Source organism: Nerophis ophidion, linkage group LG28 (genome assembly GCF_033978795.1).
Source record: "Nerophis ophidion isolate RoL-2023_Sa linkage group LG28, RoL_Noph_v1.0, whole genome shotgun sequence".
NCBI lineage: Eukaryota > Metazoa > Chordata > Actinopteri > Syngnathiformes > Syngnathidae > Nerophis > Nerophis ophidion.
The window spans coordinates 30,935,888-30,957,839 of NC_084638.1; the positions used below are offsets into that span (position 1 = coordinate 30,935,888).

Consider the following 21,952-nt stretch of genomic DNA (forward strand, 5'->3'; position numbering starts at 1 on the left):
TGGGCGAAGGCGTATACGTATGTGACGTATGACGTGACAGTATGTGACGTATGACGTGACAGTATGTGACGTATGACGTGACAGTATGTGACGTATGACGTGACAGTATGTGACGTATGACGTGACAGTATGTGACGTATGACGTGACAGTATGTGACGTATGAGGTGACAGTATGTGACGTATGAGGTGACAGTATGTGATGTATGAGGTGACAGTATGTGACGTATGACGTGACAGTATGTGACGTATGAGGTGACAGTATGTGACGTATGAGGTGACAGTATGTGACGTATGACGTGACAGTATGTGACGTATGACGTGACAGTATGTGACGTATGACGTGACAGTATGTGACGTATGACGTGACAGTATGTGACGTATGACGTGACAGTATGTGACGTATGACGTGACAGTATGTGACGTATGACGTGACAGTATGTGACGTATGAGGTGACAGTATGTGACGTATGACGTGACAGTATGTGACGTATGAGGTGACAGTATGTGACGTATGACGTGACAGTATGTGACGTATGACGTGACAGTATGTGACGTATGACGTGACAGTATGTGACGTATGACGTGACAGTATGTGACGTATGACGTGACAGTATGTGACGTATGACGTGACAGTATGTGACGTATGAGGTGACAGTATGTGACGTATGACGTGACAGTATGTGACGTATGACGTGACAGTATGTGACGTATGACGTGACAGTATGTGACGTATGACGTGACAGTATGTGACGTATGACGTGACAGTATGTGACGTATGACGTGACAGTATGTGACGTATGACGTGACAGTATGTGACGTATGACGTGACAGTATGTGACGTATGACGTGACAGTATGTGACGTATGAGGTGACAGTATGTGACGTATGACGTGACAGTATGTGACGTATGACGTGACAGTATGTGACGTATGACGTGACAGTATGTGACGTATGACGTGACAGTATGTGACGTATGACGTGACAGTATGTGACGTATGACGTGACAGTATGTGACGTATGAGGTGACAGTATGTGACGTATGACGTGACAGTATGTGACGTATGACGTGACAGTATGTGACGTATGACGTGACAGTATGTGACGTATGACGTGACAGTATGTGACGTATGACGTGACAGTATGTGACGTATGAGGTGACAGTATGTGACGTATGACGTGACAGTATGTGACGTATGACGTGACAGTATGTGACGTATGACGTGACAGTATGTGACGTATGACGTGACAGTATGTGACGTATGACGTGACAGTATGTGACGTATGACGTGACAGTATGTGACGTATGACGTGACAGTATGTGACGTATGACGTGACAGTATGTGACGTATGAGGTGACAGTATGTGACGTATGACGTATACGTATGTGATGTATGACGTGACAGTATGTGACGTATGAGGTGACAGTATGTGACGTATGAGGTGACAGTATGTGACGTATGACGTGACAGTATGTGATGTATGACGTGACAGTATGTGACGTATGAGGTGACAGTATGTGACGTATGAGGTGACAGTATGTGACGTATGACGTGACAGTATGTGACGTATGACGTGACAGTATGTGACGTATGAGGTGACAGTATGTGACGTATGAGGTGACAGTATGTGACGTATGAGGTGACAGTATGTGACGTATGAGGTGACAGTATGTGACGTATGAGGTGACAGTATGTGACGTATGAGGTGACAGTATGTGACGTATGACGTGACAGTATGTGACGTATGAGGTGACAGTATGTGACGTATGACGTGACAGTATGTGACGTATGACGTGACAGTATGTGACGTATGACGTGACAGTAAGTTACGTATGAGGTGACAGTATGTGACGTATGACGTGACAGTATGTGACGTATGACGTGACAGTATGTGACGTATGACGTGACAGTATGTGACGTATGACGTGACAGTATGTGACGTATGACGTGACAGTATGTGACGTATGAGGTGACAGTATGTGACGTATGACGTGACAGTATGTGACGTATGACGTGACAGTATGTGACGTATGACGTGACAGTATGTGACGTATGACGTGACAGTATGTGACGTATGAGGTGACAGTATGTGACGTATGACGTGACAGTATGTGACGTATGAGGTGACAGTATGTGACGTATGAGGTGACAGTATGTGACGTATGACGTGACAGTATGTGACGTATGACGTGACAGTATGTGACGTATGACGTGACAGTATGTGACGTATGACGTGACAGTAAGTTACGTATGAGGTGACAGTATGTGACGTATGACGTGACAGTATGTGACGTATGACGTGACAGTATGTGACGTATGAGGTGACAGTATGTGACGTATGACGTGACAGTATGTGACGTATGACGTGACAGTATGTGACGTATGACGTGACAGTATGTGACGTATGACGTGACAGTATGTGACGTATGACGTGACAGTATGTGACGTATGACGTGACAGTATGTGACGTATGACGTGACAGTATGTGACGTATGACGTGACAGTATGTGACGTATGACGTGACAGTATGTGACGTATGACGTGACAGTATGTGACGTATGACGTGACAGTATGTGACGTATGACGTGACAGTATGTGACGTATGACGTGACAGTATGTGACGTATGAGGTGACAGTATGTGACGTATGACGTGACAATATGTGACGTATGACGTGACAGTATGTGACGTATGACGTGACAATATGTGACGTATGACGTGACAGTATGTGACGTATGACGTGACAGTATGTGACGTATGACGTGACAGTATGTGACGTATGACGTGACAGTATGTGACGTATGAGGTGACAGTATGTGACGTATGACGTGACAGTATGTGACGTATGACGTGACAGTATGTGACGTATGACGTGACAGTATGTGACGTATGACGTGACAGTATGTGACGTATGACGTGACAGTATGTGACGTATGACGTGACAGTATGTGACGTATGACGTGACAGTATGTGACGTATGACGTGACAGTATGTGACGTATGACGTGACAATATGTGACGTATGACGTGACAGTATGTGACGTATGACGTGACAGTATGTGACGTATGACGTGACAGTATGTGACGTATGACGTGACAGTATGTGACGTATGACGTGACAGTATGTGACGTATGACGTGACAGTATGTGACGTATGACGTGACAGTATGTGACGTATGACGTATGACGTGACAGTATGTGACGTATGACGTGACAGTATGTGACGTATGAGGTGACAGTATGTGACGTATGACGTGACAGTATGTGACGTATGAGGTGACAGTATGTGACGTATGACGTGACAGTATGTGACGTATGACGTGACAGTATGTGACGTATGAGGTGACAGTATGTGACGTATGACGTGACAGTATGTGACGTATGAGGTGACAGTATGTGACGTATGACGTGACAGTATGTGACGTATGACGTGACAGTATGTGACGTATGACGTGACAGTATGTGACGTATGACGTGACAGTATGTGACGTATGAGGTGACAGTATGTGACGTATGACGTGACAGTATGTGACGTATGACGTGACAGTATGTGACGTATGACGTGACAGTATGTGACGTATGAGGTGACAGTATGTGACGTATGACGTGACAGTATGTGACGTATGAGGTGACAGTATGTGACGTATGACGTGACAGTATGTGACGTATGACGTGACAGTATGTGACGTATGACGTGACAGTATGTGACGTATGAGGTGACAGTATGTGACGTATGACGTGACAGTATGTGACGTATGAGGTGACAGTATGTGACGTATGACGTGACAGTATGTGACGTATGAGGTGACAGTATGTGACGTATGACGTGACAGTATGTGACGTATGACGTGACAGTATGTGACGTATGACGTGACAGTATGTGACGTATGACGTGACAGTATGTGACGTATGAGGTGACAGTATGTGACGTATGACGTGACAGTATGTGACGTATGTAAGAATGTGCGCCTGCTTGTCTGTGAGGAGAGACAAGAAAGAGCCTGAAGTGTAATGCCCGCAGCTAAAAGCAACTGCGTGAGAACGTATACTCGAATATTACGATAGTCATTTTCTATATGGCACGGAGACAAACCCGCGATATATCGTATATATCGACATATCGCCCAGCCCTACTTTTTGATATGAAAAAAAACCCTAGTAATGGAAAAAAAACATGGCGTTTAGTTATTGATATCAAAATAAAACAAAGCAGTTTGGTTAATGAAGATGAAGTCTAATAAACAAGCTTTGTTCTTCTCCAACGCCCCTTTGTCGCTAAATACAACAGTTTAGCCAACAACAACAACAAAAAACAGGAGTGACACCTCGCACATGGAACACACAATCTTCACAGCCAGAGTTCAATTCGATAAGCTCGTACTGATGTTATTTGAACACTGATACAGTTTGCGGTTAAATAAAGGAGTGAACATCCCAGTCAACAAACTAAAGACTTTATAAACAAGTTGTGACAACGTTCACGACACATCACCTGCTGCAAAACATCCAATAGTTTTCTCCTTCGCTATATACTTTGTGTGGGGACAAGTAGGTCTGTCTACAATATTGTCCACACCTGTCTCCATCTAACAGCAGTGCACTCTTAAATGCGCAGCAGTAAGCGAGGGGAAATGACTGACTGTAGCGTCCCTGAAGAGTTGGCGCTGCAAGGAATTCTGGGAATTTGTTCTGTTGTGTATATGTTGTGTTACGGTGCAAATATTCTCTCGAGATGTGCTTGTCATTGTTGTTTAGTGGGATCTCACTATATGGCACAGGTTTGACAGTGTTGGCGTTGTCTAAACGGCCACCCATACTGTGACATGTATGGCTGTTGATTAAGTATGCCCTTCATTCACTCATGCGGATAATTTCTTAAAGTAACTTAATAGTGGAGACTCCACCTCCTGAGGGTGCTGAGGAAGAACAGACTGGAGAAACAGCTGATGGTGACCTTCTATCGCTCGGCTGTCGAGAGCCTGCTGACGTACTGCATAACAGTGTGGTACGCCAGCTGCACTGAAGCAGACAAACAGGCGATTCAGAGGGTCATAAAGTCTGCAGAAAAATTCATCGGCTGTCCCCTGCCCTCCCTGAAGGATTTACACAACTCCCGTGGCCTCAAGAAAGCAAAAAAAAATCACCAAAGACAGCACACACCCTGGCTTCCACCTGTTCGACCTGCTACCAACAGGCAGGCGCTACAGGTGCATCAGAGCCAGAACAAACAGGCTCAGAGACAGCTTTTTTCCCCAGAGCTGTCGCCATGTTGAACTCTAACTTATGATAGTAATAATTCACCCCTATACAATATCCTACCCTATTGTGCAATGCTACCCTTCGAGTGCAATACGGCCGACACTGGTTGTTATTTATTACTTCGGTACTCTTGTCTTGGTCTGTATATTGTACAGTATTTTGTATTTCTATAGTGTTTTGTATATTGTACAGGATTGCTTATTATTTTTATTGGTTAGTAGTCTGTTTATTGAAATGTTTAGTTTTTTCCTTTATTACTACCTCTTCTGTTATTTATTTGACCCCATATTTGTTCCCACTACCGCACCTTAAATTGGAGTCTTATCTCGTTATAAGCAAATATAATGACAATAAAGTCCATTCTATTCTATTCTAAGAGTTAATGTTGTTTGTGACATCGTAGAATGGCAGCTTTACTTGACATCTTCAATTACAGACCTTTAAACCTCTGTCCGATCCCAAGTTGTCAAATCAAGCGCTTGCGGTTACCGTCCGGAATTCAATCGCAAATTATCATGATACCGTTGACCATGACATCCCTAGTTCATTGACAAGTAAAAAGTGAAGCGCGGTCACGGCATGTTGTTGCCGCAAATGTTGGTCAATTTTTTAGGGCCTTACAGCAAATGAGAGGGCGGTGGCGGCTTTTTCCGCAGCATACTGAAATGAGATTGAGATTTTCTTATATAAACGGGGATAGCAGGTCCATTTCATGTGTCTTACTTGATCATTTTGCGATATTGCCATATTTTTGCTGAAAGGATTTTGTAGAGAACATAGACGATAAAGTTCGCAACTTTTGGTCGCTAGTAAAAAGGCCTTGCCTGTACTGGAAGTAGCAGACGATGTGCTACTTCCATATCCTCCTCACATCCTCACATTGTTTATAATCATAGCCACCAGCAGCAAGAGCGTTTCGGACGGAGAAAGCGACAACTTCTTCATTAATTTGAGCGAGGATGAACGATTCGTGGATGAGGAAAGTAGGAGATCTCCAAAATACTGTGTAATGATGCGGTTAAAGCAGACGACTTTTAGCTGTGTGTGTGTGTGCAGAACTCATACTTCCTAAAAACCTGTGACGTCTTGCGTACACGTCATCATTACACGACGTTTCGAAGATGAAACTCCCGGGAAATTTAAAATTGTGATTTAGTAAACTAAAAAGGCCGACATCGGGGGCGGTACCTCTGGATTGGCAGACCGGGGTGGTGGTTCCTCTCTTTAAGAAGGGGGACCGGAGGATGTGTTCCAACTATCGTGGGATCACACTCCTCAGCCTTCCCGGTAAGGTTTATTCAGGTGTACTGGAGAGGAGGCTTCGCCGGATAGTCGAACCTCGGATTCAGGAGGAACAGTGTGGTTTTCGTCCTGGTCGTGGAACTGTGGACCAGCTCTATACTCTCGGCAGGGTTCTTGAGGGTGCATGGGAGTTTGCCCAACCAGTCTACATGTGCTTTGTGGACTTGGAGAAGGCATTCGACCGTGTCCCTCGGGAACTCCTGTGGGGAGTGCTCAGAGAGTATGGGGTATCGGACTGTCTTATTGTGGCGGTCCGCTCCCTGTACGATCAGTGTCAGAGCTTGGTCCGCATTGCCGGCAGTAAGTCGAACACGTTTCCAGTGAAGGTTGGACTCCGCCAAGGCTGTCCTTTGTCACCGATTCTGTTCATAACTTTTATGGACAGAATTTCTAGGCGCAGTCAAGGCTTTGAGGGGTTCCGGTTTGGTAACCGCAGGATTAGGTCTCTGCTTTTTGCAGATGATGTAGTCCTGATGGCTTCATCTGACCGGGATCTTCAGCTCTCGCTGGATCGGTTCGCAGCCGAGTGTGAAGCGACCGGAATGAGAATCAGCACCTCCAAGTCCGAGTCCATGGTTCTCGCCCGGAAAAGGGTGGAGTACCATCTCCGGGTTGGGGAGGAGACCCTGCCCCAAGTGGAGGAGTTCAAGTACCTAGGAGTCTTGTTCACGAGTGGGGGAAGAGTGGATCGTGAGATCGACAGGCGGATCGGTGCGGCGTCTTCAGTAATGCGGACGTTGTACCGATCCGTTGTGGTGAAGAAGGAGCTGAGCCGGAAGGCAAAGCTCTCAATTTACCGGTCGATCTACGTTCCCATCCTCACCTATGGTCATGAGCTTTGGGTCATGACCGAAAGGATAAGATCACGGGTACAAGCGGCCGAAATGAGTTTCCTCCGCCGTGTGGCGGGTCTCTCCCTTAGAGATAGGGTGAGAAGCTCTGCCATCCGGGAGGAACTCAAAGTAAAGCCGCTGCTCCTCCACATCGAGAGGAGCCAGATGAGGTGGTTCGGGCATCTGGTCAGGATGCCACCCGAACGCCTCCCTAGGGAGGTGTTTAGGGCACGTCCAACTGGTAGGAGGCCACGGGGAAGACCCAGGACACGTTGGGAAGACTATGTCTCCCGGCTGGCCTGGGAACGCCTCGGGATCCCCCGGGAAGAGCTAGACGAAGTGGCTGGGGAGAGGGAAGTCTGGGTTTCCCTGCTTAGGCTGTTGCCCCCGCGACCCGACCTCGGATAAGCGGAAGATGATGGATGGATGGATGGATGGAAAAAGGCCGTATTGGCATGTGTTGCAATGTTAATATTTCATCATTGATATATAAACTATCAGACTGTGTGGCCGGTAGTAGTGGCTTTCAGTAGGCCTTTAAAGGCCTACTGAAATGAGATTTTCTTATTTAATTGGGGATAGCAGGTCCATTCTGTGTGTCATACTTGATCATTTCCCGATATTGCCATATTTTTGCTGAAAGGATTTAGTAGAGAACATCCACGATAACATTTCGCAACTTTCAGTCCTAAGAGAAAAGCCCTGCCTCTACTGGAAGTCGCAGACAATGACGTCACACATGTTGATGGCTCCTCACATCCTCACATTGTTTTTAATGGAAGCCTCCAACAAAAAGTGAGAAAGCGACGACTTCCCCATTAATTTGAGCGAGGATGAAAGATTTGTGTTTGAGGATATTGATAGCGACGGACTAGAAAAAAAACAACAAAAAAAACGCGATTGCATTGGGACGGATTCCGATGTTTTTAGACACATTTACTAGGATAATTCTGGGAAATCCCTTATCTTTCTATTGTGTTGCTAGTGTTTTAGTGAGTTAAATAGTACCTGATAGTCGGAAGGGTGTGTCCACGGGTGTCTTGACGCCAATGTCTCAGGGGAGTCGACGGCAGCTATGGACGGCACAAGCTCAGCTTTTCTCCGGTAAGAAGCGACTTTTTAACCACAATTTTCTCACCGACACCTGCTGGTTGACATGTAGTCGGGATCCATGTTCGCTTGACCGCGCTCTGATCCATAGGAAAGTTTCACCTCCAGGAATTTTAAACAAGGTGTGTTTTGTGTGGCTAAAGGCTAAAGCTTCCCAATTCCATCTTTCTACTTTGACTTCTCCAATATTAATTGAACAAATTGCAAAAGATTCAGCAACACAGATGTCCAAAATACTGTGTAAATATGCGGTTAAAGCAGACGACTTTTAGCTGTGTGTGTGTCCTAAAAACCCGTGACGTCTTGCGTACACGTCATCATTACACGTTTCGAAGAGGGAACTTTAAAATTGCAATTTAGTAAACTAAACCGGCCGTACTGGCATGTGTTGCAATGTTGATGTTTCATCATTGATATATAAACTATCAGACTGCTTGGTCGCTAGTAGTGGCTTTCAGTAGGCCTTTAAATATTGCTCTGAATTTTAGAAAAAACTTAAAAAGAAGAACCGATGTTCTAAAAGTAGATTTATTATACTTTACGGCATCAAGTTAATGATTGACATACATTGCACAAATTATTCAAGGCCAATTCCCCGAGGACTGTGTTGTCTTACAGGGTAACAAGTGCAGACGAGGCTGTAACTGTGTAACGAGACTGATGACGCAGCAATATAATCTTTGACCTCAGGTGTGTGATCTTTAGTTGCTCATACCTGCGCAGACAGTAACTCAGAAACAGACCAATGTTTTAAAAAATGGGCGACCTGAAAGTCAGAGACTATGATAGCATCACATCATTTCTGGGTCCCTGGGGCGCGTTTCAGCGTAGGGTTTTCCTCGCGCTGGCCATAAGCATCTTTCCCAATGGCTTCACTGGCATCTATATCGTATTTGTGAGCGACACGCCGCCTCACCAGTGCTACATCCCCGAAAGCGCAAACCTGAGCGAGGCGTGGAGGAACGTGACCATCCCCATGGAGACGGTGGACGGCGCCGAGAAGCCCAGCTCTTGCTTCAGACTCAACCTGGCGATGGTCAAGAACTACTCGGAAAATGCCATCGTCCCACATGTGGGGGTCGATGTGGCGGAGATACCTTTGGAGGGCTGTCGAGACGGGTGGACGTACAGCAAAGACATTTACGAGTCGACAATAGTCACCGAGGTGAGCCAGAGATCTTTGGTCGGGGTCTTGAAACTAATCTAAGATCCATCTTTAAGAACAATTTCCCTGACATCAAAGGAATGACTTCTCATTACAGTTGTGTACATTTACAGTAACACACCTCAAAATCTACAATTTGTTATTTTTTAGGTAAAGACTGGCGCTTTTTAATGGTAAAATTCCGTTATTAAAAAAACATTTTCTATTCACATAAAAACAAATTAAAATAAATTTTACAGTAAAATTCTGGTAACAGAGCTGCCACTTCCGTTTCACCATTTACAGTAACACACCTTAAAATCTACAATTTGTTGTATTTTCGGTAAAGACTGGTGATTTTTTTAACGGTAAAATTGCTGCATTAAAAAAAACTTTTTCTATTCACATAAAAAATTAAAAAAAGGTAATTTCAGAGTAAAATTCTGGCAATTGAAAAATGTGCTAATGTTTTTCCATTTATAGTATATCTTGAAAAAACACTGTAAATTTTACATTAAATATTTTGAGACTGAATTGCCATGCCGTTTTACCATTTACAGTAATGCACCTTATAATGTATGTTTTTTGTTTTTGTATTAAAAACAAAAACCTGATAGCTCAGTTGCTAGAATTTTACCATAAAAAAGCATTTTTCAATTTACGTAAAAGAAACCAGATACATTTTACAGAATTTTTTTTACTGTAAAAAATGTGGAACTGTTTTGCTATTTACAGTAATGTGCTGTAAAAAATATAGTACATTTTACTGTAAAATGTTTCAGACTGAATTGCCATACCGTTTTGCCATTTCCGGTGATACACCGTAAAATGTACGGTTGTTGTTTTTAATGGTAAAAGAACTGGCAGCCCAGTTGCCAGAATTTTACATTAAAAATAGTTTTTTTCCGTTTTCATAAAAAACTAAACAAAACATTACATTTTACAGTAAAATTCTGGTAACAGAGCTGCCATTTCCGTTTCACCATTTACAGTAACACACCTTAAAATCTACAATTTGTTGTATTTTCGGTAAAGACTGGCGATTTTTTTAACGGTAAAATTGCGGCATTAAAAAAAACTTTTTCTATTCACATAAAAAATAGAAAAAAATTAATTTTAGAGTACAATTCTGGCAATTGAAAAATGTGCTAATGTTTTTCCATTTACAGTATATCTTGTAAAAAATCACTGTAAATTTTACATTCAATTTTTTGAGACTGAATTGCCATGCCGTTTTGCCATTTACAGTAATGCACTTTAAAATGTATGTTTTTTGTTTTTGTATTAAAAACAAAAACCTAACAGCTCAGTTGCTAGAATTTTACCATAAAAAAGCATTTTTCAATTTACGTAAAAGAAACCACATACATTTTGCAGTAATTTTTTTACTGTAAAAAAATGTAGAACTGTTTTTCTATTTTATTCTAATGTGCTGTAAAAAAACATAGTACATTTTACTGTAAAATCTTTCAGACTGAAATGACATACCGTTTTGCCATTTCCAGTGATACACCGTAAAATGTACGGTTGTTGTTTTTAATGGTAAAAGAACTGGCAGCCCAGTTGCAAGAATTTTACATTAAAAATAGTTTTTTTCTCTTTTCAGAAAAAACAAAACAAAACATTACATTTTACAGTAAAATTCTGGTAACAGACCTGCCATTTCCGTTTCACCATTTACAGTAACACACCTTAAAATCTACAATTTGCTGTATTTTCGGTAAAAACTGGCGATTTTTTTAACGGTAAAATTGCAGCATTAAAAAAAAAAAATTCTATTCACCCCAAAAAATTTTAAAAAGTTAATCTTACAGTAAAATTCTGGCAATTGAAAAATGTGCTAATGTTTTTCCATTTACAGTATATTCTGTAAAAAACACTATAGATTTTACAGTAAAACATTTTAGACTGAATTGCTGTACCGTTTTGCCATTTAAGTTGAGTTAAAGTACCAATGATTATCATACACACACCAGGTGTGGCGAAATTATTCTCTGCATTTGACCAATCACCCTTGATCACCCCCTGGGAGGGGAGCAGTGGGCAGCAGCGGTGGCTGCGCCCGGGAATAATTTTTTGGTGATTTAACCCCCAATTCGAACCTTTGATGCTGAGTGCCAAGCACTCAAAAAAGTCCCATTTTTATAGTCTTCGGTATGACTCGGCTGGGGTTTGAACTCACAACCTACCATTTTCAGGGCGGACACTAGCCACTAGGCCACTGAGTACAGTAATACACCGTAAAATGTACGGTTCTACAAAAACCAGACAGCTCAGTTGCTCGAATTTTACCATAAAAAAACATTTTTTTTTTATTTACGTAAAAAAATAAAACAGTAAATTTCACAGTAATTTTTTTACTTTTTAAAAAAATGTGTAACCGTTTTCCATTTACAGTAATATGCTCTAAAAATCAATAATCGTACATTTTACAGTAAGATTTTTTAAACTGACCTGCCAGTTGTTACTGTTAAAAAAACAACAACTTGAATGTAAAAAAAAAACTATTCGTCAAAAGAAACCGAAAGAGATGGTTCAGAATTATCTGCTCACGGATGCCACCTGGTGGTGGTTTGAGCACACAGTCACATGCAAGATTCCTGACTAACTAGTAACCAGAGATTTGTCACTACTTTAAAAACTACACAGCAGATCTTAAAGGGGAACATTATCACAATTTCTGAAGGGTTAAAACCAATAAAAATCAGTTCCCAGTGGCTTATTTTATTTTTCAAAGTTTTTCTCAAAATTTTACCCATCACGCAATATCCCAAAAAACGGCTTCAAAGTGCCTGATTTACACCATCGCTGTATCCACCCGTCTATTGTCCTGTGACGTCACTGCGTGAAGCCACCAAAAACAAACATGGCGGATAACACAGAAAGGTATAGCATAGTAGCTCGGATTCAGCCTCGGATTTCAGTGCCGTAAGCCAGTGGTACCCAACCACCGGGCCGTGGCCCGATTGGTACCAGCGAAACCGAAATTGAAGAAGAAATTGAAGCTATTGAGCGAATAGCTATTGACGCTATTCGGCCATAGCATGGGTGTACCTAATGAAGTGGCCCATAGCATGGCTGCCTTATTAGCATCGCCAGTAAAATGTGCGGACCAAACGATCAGGACTTTCGCATCTTGTGACACTGGAGCAACTTAAATCCGTCGATTGGTAAGTGTTTGTTTGGCATTAAATGTGGGTATCTCGTTTCAAATATACATACAGCTAGCGTAAATAGCATGTTAGCATCGATTAGCATAGCATGTTAGCATCAATTAGCTAGCAGTCATGCCATGACCAAATATGTCTGATTAGCACATAAGTCAACAACATCAACAAAACTCACCTTTGTGATTTCGTTGACGTAATCGTTGCAAATGCATCTGCAGGTTATCCATACATCTCTGTGCCATGTCTGTCTTAGCATCGCCGGTAAAATGTGCGGACACTCTGGCAAATTTGATGGGGGTCTGGCGGCAGATTTCTTGCCAGTGGTGCAACTTGAATCCCTCCCTGTTAGTGTTGTTACACCCTCCGACAACACACCGACGAGGCATGTCTCCAAGGTTCCAAAAAGTAGTCGAAAAAACGGAAAATAACAGAGCTGAGACCCGGTGTTTGTAATGTGAAAATGGCGGGTGTGTTACCTCGGTGACGTCAAAAGACCGATAAACGGAAAGGCGTTTAATTTGCCAAAATTCACCCATTTAGAGTTCGGAAATCGGTCAAAAATACATGGTCTTTTTTCTGCACCATCAAGGTATATATTGACACTTACATAGGTCTGCTGATAATGTTCCCCTTTAAGGAAAAAACTGGCTGTACATTGGTACATCTTTTGAGAAACTTTGAGCTCGTCTGGTGGCACTGGAGCAAAGTGGTGCAGTGACTGAACGGACCCTGCAGATGGCGCTATGTTGCAAAAGGCTGGCTGTGTATTCTTCTTCTACTGTGTGTTTCTCAACCTGTGACTCATTCCTTTTTTTTTTTTTTTTTTTGTCCTGTCCAGCTTCTCAGGCAAATCATATAGTTGATGTAAATGCCCATATCGGCTGTTCAGATTTACTTTACAAAAGAGAAGTGTAAGACACTTCTCTTGTTGTCTTATTTGAATGTGACTTTATTAAATGTATTTATATTATCATTTGGTGCAGCCGGGCCGGAGCAGGAGGGGATAGAAAGAGAAAAAAAGGAAGAGAGAGGGGGAAATTGTGGGGATAAGAGGGGGATTAGACAGAGAGACAAAAACAACAATAACAATAACAACAATAGAACAACACCAGCACATACATAATATGTACAAATATAATCGTAAAAGTGATAGCAAATAAGCAGTTAGTGAAATAAATAATATAGTAATGACAATGAGCATTTTTACACTAAAACTGGAGCGATACAAATACCAATAGAAAAAGCGCTATTGATCATGAACAAAACCAATAGATTACCTCTATTATCAACAATAAAGTTGTTCAAATGCAACGATACGTATACATAATGATAGCTAGAAAGATAATAAAAAAAATAAATAAATAAAAAATAAATAAATAAAAAAGAAAGAAGAAGAAGGAATACCGAAAGATGAAAGGGAAGAGAGAGAGGCAACCTATTGTAATCTTGTAGATTGTTATAGTAACAATGGTTTAAGCTCTTGTTCACGAGTGAGGGAAGAGTGGATCGTGAGATCGACAGGCGGATCGGTGCGGTGTCTTCAGTAATGCGGACGTTGTACCGATCCGTTGTGGTGAAGAAGGAGCTGAGCCGGAAGGCAAAGCTCTCAATTTACCGGTCGATCTACGTTCCCATCCTCACCTATGGTCATGAGCTTTGGGTCATGACCGAAAGGATAAGATCACGGGTACAAGCGGCCGAAATGAGTTTCCAGGTCTCTCCCTTAGAGATAGGGTGAGAAGCTCTGCCATCCGGGAGGAACTCAAAGTAAAGCCGCTGCTCCTCCACATCGAGAGGAGCCAGATGAGGTGGTTCGGGCATCTGGTCAGGATGCCACCCGAACGCCTCCCTAGGGAGGTGTTTAGGGCACGTCCACGGGGAAGACCCAGGACACGTTGGGAAGACTATGTCTCCCGGCTGGCCTGGGAACGCCTCGGGATCCCCCGGGAAGAGCTAGACGAAGTGGCTGGGGAGAGGGAAGTCTGGGTTTCCCTGCTTAGGCTGTTGCCCCCGCGACCCGACCTCGGATAAGCGGAAGATGATGGATGGATGGATGGATGATGGATGGGTTTAAGCTCTGTCAACATGCCTTGTGTTACCCAGTTTACCCTAGGGCAACAGCATTGATATATGTTTGATGAAACATGATTATGTGCATGAGTGTATGAACACAATGTGTATATGAATGTTTGTACAGTAAATGTATATGTACAGTATATGTATGTTCGTACCGTGAATGTGCGCGTGGATGGACGGACTTGGAGTATGTAGATATGTAATGTATTTGTGTATGTATGTGGGAGCGTAGGTACCAATGTATGGACGTTTGTATGTATGAGTAACGGTGTGTGTTGTGTTAGTATATGTGTGTTTGTATGTACAATGTGACTCGTTCCTAACGAGGACTTGTGCCCCTTGTTTAGTGGGACCTGGTGTGCGAGGACTCGCACAAAATACCCCTGTCCTCCTCCATCCATTACTGCGGCGTGCTCCTTGGAGCCTTCATCTCAGGCCAGATGTCAGACAGGTGCGTTCATGGTCAAAATGCGCTAAAAATGTTATTTCTAACAATAAATAAGGTAGAAAGCCAGCCGTCATATCACATAAAACGGAACATTGAGGAGTGGGACAGACAGGTACAAGGCTAACAAGTTTCAGAAAACGACAAGAGTGAGACTTTAGTTTCATGACGTGATCGTAAAAATGTCGGCCTTTTTTAATATCGATGTGGTTTGTTTTAACGTCGATTTATACCTTAAGACTGATGTCCTCCCTGCACTGTCCACTGTTTGATTGAATACTCTTTTACAGTCTAAGGCGCTGTAAATTGACCCTTACAGGGTCTGTAACACTGACAGTGTTGGGTCTATTTGTTTACACACACACACACACACACACACACACACACACACACACACACACACACACACACACACACACACACACGTTGGAGCCTGCTCAGAGCTATGTGAGCTAAAGGCGACCATTAAATTTTAGCATCATGCTCGGTTAGCAACAATAGCATAGCTATGTAAGCTACATGCTAACATACAATTTTAACATGTTGCTATGATTGCAACTCTACCATAGGTAAGGGGGCTACATTCTAACATTACATTTTAACATCATCCTAGGTTACCAACACTCGCATAGCTATGTGAGATACATGCCAACATTGTATTTTACCATCATGCTAGGTTAGCAACATTAGCATACCTATATGAGTTACAAGCTAACATTACATTTTACCATCAAGCCAGATTAGTAACACTAGCACAGCTATGTAAGCTACATGCTAACGTACAATTTTAACATGTTGCTATGTTAGCAACTCTACCATAGGTAAGGGGGCTACATTCTAACATTACATTTTAACATCATCCTAGGTTACCAACACTCGCATAGCTATGTGAGATACATGCCAACATTGTATTTTACCATCATGCTAGGTTAGCAACATTAGCATACCTATATGAGTTACAAGCTAACATTACATTTTACCATCAAGCCAGATTAGTAACACTAGCACAGCTATGTAAGCTACATGCTAACGTACAATTTTAACATGTTGCTATGTTAGCAACTCTACCATAGGTAAGGGGGCTACATTCTAACATTACATTTTAACATCATCCTAGGTTACCAACACTCGCATAGCTATGTGAGATACATGCCAACATTGTATTTTACCATCATGCTAGGTTAGCAACATTAGCATACCTATATGAGTTACAAGCTAACATTACATTTTACCATCAAGCCAGATTAGTAACACTAGCACAGCTATGTAAGTTACATGCTAACGTACAATTTTAACATGTTGCTATGTTAGCAACTCTACCATAGGTAAGGGGGCTACATTCTAACATTACATTTTAACATCATCCTAGGTTACCAACACTCGCATAGCTATGTGAGATACATGCCAACATTGTATTTTACCATCATGCTAGGTTAGCAACATTAGCATACCTATATGAGTTACAAGCTAACATTACATTTTAACATCATGCAAGTTTAGCAACACTAGCATATCGATGTCAGAGCCTGCTCTGAACTATGCGAGTTAAACACTACCATTACATTTTAGCATCATGCTAGGTTAGCAACAAAAGCATAGCTATATGACCAATTTTACCATAGCTATATGAGCTACATGCAAACAATTTAACATCTACATGCTACATGCTAACATTACATTTTCCGATCATGTTAGATAAGCAATGTAAAAAACATGCTAACACTACATTTTAACACGCTGCTAGGTTAGCAACTTTAGCATAGCTATGTGTGCTACATGCTAACATTACATTTTAACATCATGCTAAGTTAGCAACACCAGCATTGCTATGTGAGCTACATGGCAACAATATATTTTAACATTGTGCTAGGTTAGCAACAATAGCATATCTATGTCAGAGCCTGCTCTGAGCTTTGTGAGCTAAATGCTACCATTACATCTAGGCATCATGCTAGGTTAGCAACACTAGCAAAGCTATATGAGCTAACATTACATTTTACAATCATGCTAGATTAGCAACTCTAGCAGAGCTTTGTGAGCTACATTCTAACATTATATTTTACCATTATGCTAGGTTAGCAACACTTGCATAGCTATGTGAGCTACATGCTAACATTTAATCTTAACACCATGCAAAGTAAACAACACTAGCATATCTATGTCAGAGCCTGCTGTGAGCTGAGAGCTAAATGCTACCATTACATATTAGCATTATGCTATGTTAGCAATACCAGCATAGCTATATGAGCTACATGCTAACATTGCATTTTATCATCATGCTAGGTTAGCCATACTACAATAGCTATATGAGCTACATGCCAACATTACATTTTAACATCATGCTATGTTAGCAACACTAGCATAACCATGTGAGCTACATGCAAACATTACGTGTCAACATCATGCTAGGTTACCAACTTTACCATAGCTATATGAGCTACATGCAAACAATTTAACATCACGCTAGGTTACCAACACTAGCATATCTATGTTAGAGCCTGCTCTGGGCTGTGAGCTAAATGCTACCATTACATTTTAGCATCATGCTATATTAGCAACACCAGCATCGCTATATGAGCTACATGCCAACATTACATTTTAACATCATGCTAGGTTAGCAACACTAGCATAGCCATGTGAGCTACATGCCAACATTACATTTTAACATTATGCTAGGTTACCAACATTACCATAGCTATATGATCTACATGCAAATATTATATTTTAACATCACCCTAGGTTAACAACAATAACACAGCTATGCGTGCTACATGCTAACAATACATTTCACAACTTTACCATAGCTATGTGAGCTAAATGATAACGATACATTTTACCATCATGCTAAATTAGCAACACCAGCATGGCTATATGAGCTACATGCTAACATTACATTTTAACACCATGCTAGTTTAACAACATCAGCGTCGCTATATGAGCTAAATACTAGCATTATACTTTAACATAATGCGAGGTTAGCCACAATAACATAGCTATGTGTGCTACATACTAACAATACATTTCACAACTTTTCCATACCTATGTGAGCTACATGATAACAATACATTTTAACATCATGCTAAATTAGCAACACTAGCATGGCTATATGAGCTACATGCAAACATTACATTTTAACACCATTCTAGTTTAACATCATCAGCTTCGCTTTATGAGCTAAATACTAGCATTGTACTTTAAAATCATGCGAGGTTAGCAACAGTAACACAGCTATGCATGCTACATGCTAACAATACATTTCACAACTTTACCATAGTTATGTGAGCTACATGATAACAATACATTTTACCATCATGCTAAATTAGCAACACCAGTATGGCTATATGAGCTACATGCTAACATTACATTTTAACATCATCAGCTTCGCTATATGAGCTAAATACTTGCATTATACTTTACCATCATGCGAGGTTAGCAACAATAACACAGCTATGCGTGCTACATGCTAACAATACATTTCACAACTTTACCAAGGCTATGTGAGCTACATGATAACAATACATTTTACCATCATGCTAAATTAGCAACACTAGCATGGCTATATGAGCTACATGCTAACATTACATTTTAACGCCATGCTAGTTTAACAACATCAGCTTTGCTAAATGAGCTAAATACTAGCATTATACTTTAACATCATGCGAGGTTAGCAACAATAACACAGCTATGCGTGCTACATGCAAACAATACATTTCACAACTTTACCAAGGCTATGTGAGCTACATGATAACAATACATTTTACCATCATGCTAAATTAGCAACACTAGCATGGCTATATGAGCTACATGCTAACAAAACATTTTAACACTATGCTAGTTTAACAACGTCAGCTTCGCTTTATGAGCTAAATACTAGCATTGTACTTTAAAATCATGCGAGGTTAGCAACAATAACACAGCTATGCATGCTACATGCTAACAATACATTTCACAACTTTACCATAGTTATGTGAGCTACATGATAACAATACATTTTACCATCATGCTAAATTAGCAACACCAGTATGGCTATATGAGCTACATGCTAACATTACATTTTAACATCATCAGCTTCGCTATATGAGCTAAATACTTGCATTATACTTTAACATCATGCGAGGTTAGCAACAATAACACAGCTATACGTGCTACATGATAACAATACATTTCACAACTTTACCATAGCTATGTGAACTACATGATAACAGTACATTTTACCATCATGCTAAATTAGCAACACTAGCATGGCTATATGAGCTACATGCTAACATTACATTTTAACGCCATGCTAGTTTAACAACATCAGCTTTGCTAAATGAGCTAAATACTAGCATTATACTTTAACATCATGCGAGGTTAGCAACAATAACATAGCTATGCGTGCTGCATGCTAACAATACATTTGACAACTTTACCATAGCTATGTGAGCTACATGATAACAACACATTTTACCATCATGCTAAATTAGCAACAGCAACATGGCTATATGAGCTACATGCTAACAAAACATTTTAACACCATGCTAGTTTAACATCATCAGCATAGCTATATGAGCTACATGCTACTATTACATTTCAACGTCATGCTAGGTTGGCTACACTAGCATAGCTATGCGAGCTTCATGCTAACACAGCAGGTGAGTTCATAGTAAAGCCGTGGGTCTGAGACACCTTGAAAATGATTTGTCTGCCTTTCAAAAAACAGATACGGAAGGAAGCCAGCCCTGTTCACCATGATGCTCCTTCAGACGGTTGCTGTGACGGCGCAGATGTTCTCTCCCAGTTGGGAGATCTTCACTTTCACTTTCTTCCTTGCGGGCGCAGGGGGGTTCTCCAATTACATCATCGCCTTTGTGCTGGGTAACGTTACGGATTTTTTTAAAGGGATGTCCGATAATATCGGCCAAGTATTCTGTTGAAAACGTTGCGGTATGATGATGCGTGTGCGTGACGTCACGGATTGTGGCGGACATTTTGATCCAGCTATAAGTAGTCTGCTTTAATTGCATAATTACACAATATTCTGAATCTTTTGCAATTTCTTCAATTAATAATGGAGACGTCAAAGAAGAAAGATGTAGGTGGGAAGCGGTGAATTGCGGTCACCTTTAGCAACACAAACACAGCCAATGTTTCTTTGTTTACATTCGGCTCTTACTGTAGACATGAGCGGAAAGTTTGCGTCGTTCCTACTGCAGCTGTGGACTCTCTTGCCTCCTCCCACCGGCCGCCACCGAACGTCGGATGCTTACTCCGTGGAGGGAAAAAAAATATATATATATATATATCAGCCCGGCTGCCTTGCCTCGTCGAGAAACGTGGCTTCCCTCGGAGACACTGGCGGTCACCAAACCCCTCCGACTTTTATAATGTCACTAAAACAATAGTAACACAATAAGCACATAAGGGATTGTCCAAAATTATCCTAATAAATGTGTCTAATAACATCTGCATCGCTCCCACTGCCCCCGTCTTTTTTTTTCTTCTAGTCCTTCACTCTAACTTTCTTCATCCACAAATCTTTCATCCTCGCTCAAATTAATGGGGAAATCGTCGCTTTCTCGGTCCAAATCGCTCTAGCTGCTGGAGGCTATGATTGTAAACAATGTGAGGATGTGAGGAGCTCTACAACTCGTGACGTCACGCGCACATCGTCTGCTACTTCCGGTACAGGCAAGGCTTTTTTTATTAGCGACCAAAAGTTGTGAACTTTATTGTGGATGTTCTCTATTAAATCCTTTCAGCCAAAATATGGCAATATCGCGAAATGATCAAGTATGACACATAGAATGGACCTGCTATCCCCATTTGAATAAGAAAATCTCCTTTCAGTAGGCCTTTGAGTGTCTTTAACTTTTCATCTATTATTTATTTGATTTATTATTCAATGTTTTTAGTTGTATTTTATCAGATAAAATACATTGCAACACATGCCAATACGGCCGGTTTAGTTGACTAAATTACAATTTTAAATTTCCCGCCGAGTTTCTTGTTGAAAACGTTGCGAATGATGACACGTATGATGACGCGTGTTTGTGACGTCTCGGGTTGGAGGGGACATATTAGCCTAGCACCACTTACGGCTAAAAGTCATCTCTTTTCATCGCATAATTACACAGTAATTTGGACATCTGTGTTGCTGAATGTTTTGCAATTTGCTCAATTAATAATGGAGGCGTCAAAGAAGAATGCTGTTGGTGGAAAGCGGGCTTTAGCAACCGAAACACAGCCGGTGTTTCTTTTGTTTGTTGTGAAGCTTTAACACAGAGCGGTCAAGAAGAACATGTTTCTCTACGTCAACCAGCAAGTTTTTGGATGGGAAAATTGTGGTATTAAGTCGGCTCTTTTGAATTGAATTGAAATATGTATTTCACACCTGCACTTTACAACTTAACACAGGTTTTTTTCTTTTTTTGTACATTTTGGCAGAGATGTTGATGCAAGGCTTGAAAAGGGGTTGGATGAAGCAGATGCTTATAACCCCTCTCACTCGTTCCACATTTAACACAAACAATAATTGGCCCTGCGACGAAATGGCGACTTGTCCAGGGTGTACACAGCCTTCCGCCCGATTGTAGCTGAGATAGGCGCCAGCGCCCCCCGCGGCCCCAAAAGGGA

At 41.4% G+C, this 21,952-nt stretch overlaps 1 protein-coding gene across 1 annotated transcript in view; it reads left to right on the plus strand.

Moving 5' to 3' along the window:
- Nucleotides 1-7,491: 7,491 nt before the first annotated feature.
- Nucleotides 7,492-21,952, plus strand: part of LOC133545118 (organic cation/carnitine transporter 2-like) — a 39,501-nt gene continuing 25,040 nt past the window's right edge. Inside the window, exons 1-3 of the mRNA XM_061890472.1 lie at nucleotides 7,492-9,667; nucleotides 15,240-15,343; nucleotides 20,040-20,194. Of these exons, the coding sequence (XP_061746456.1) occupies nucleotides 9,260-9,667; nucleotides 15,240-15,343; nucleotides 20,040-20,194 (667 nt within the window). The 5' untranslated portion in view covers nucleotides 7,492-9,259. The remainder of the gene's footprint in view (nucleotides 9,668-15,239; nucleotides 15,344-20,039; nucleotides 20,195-21,952) is intronic.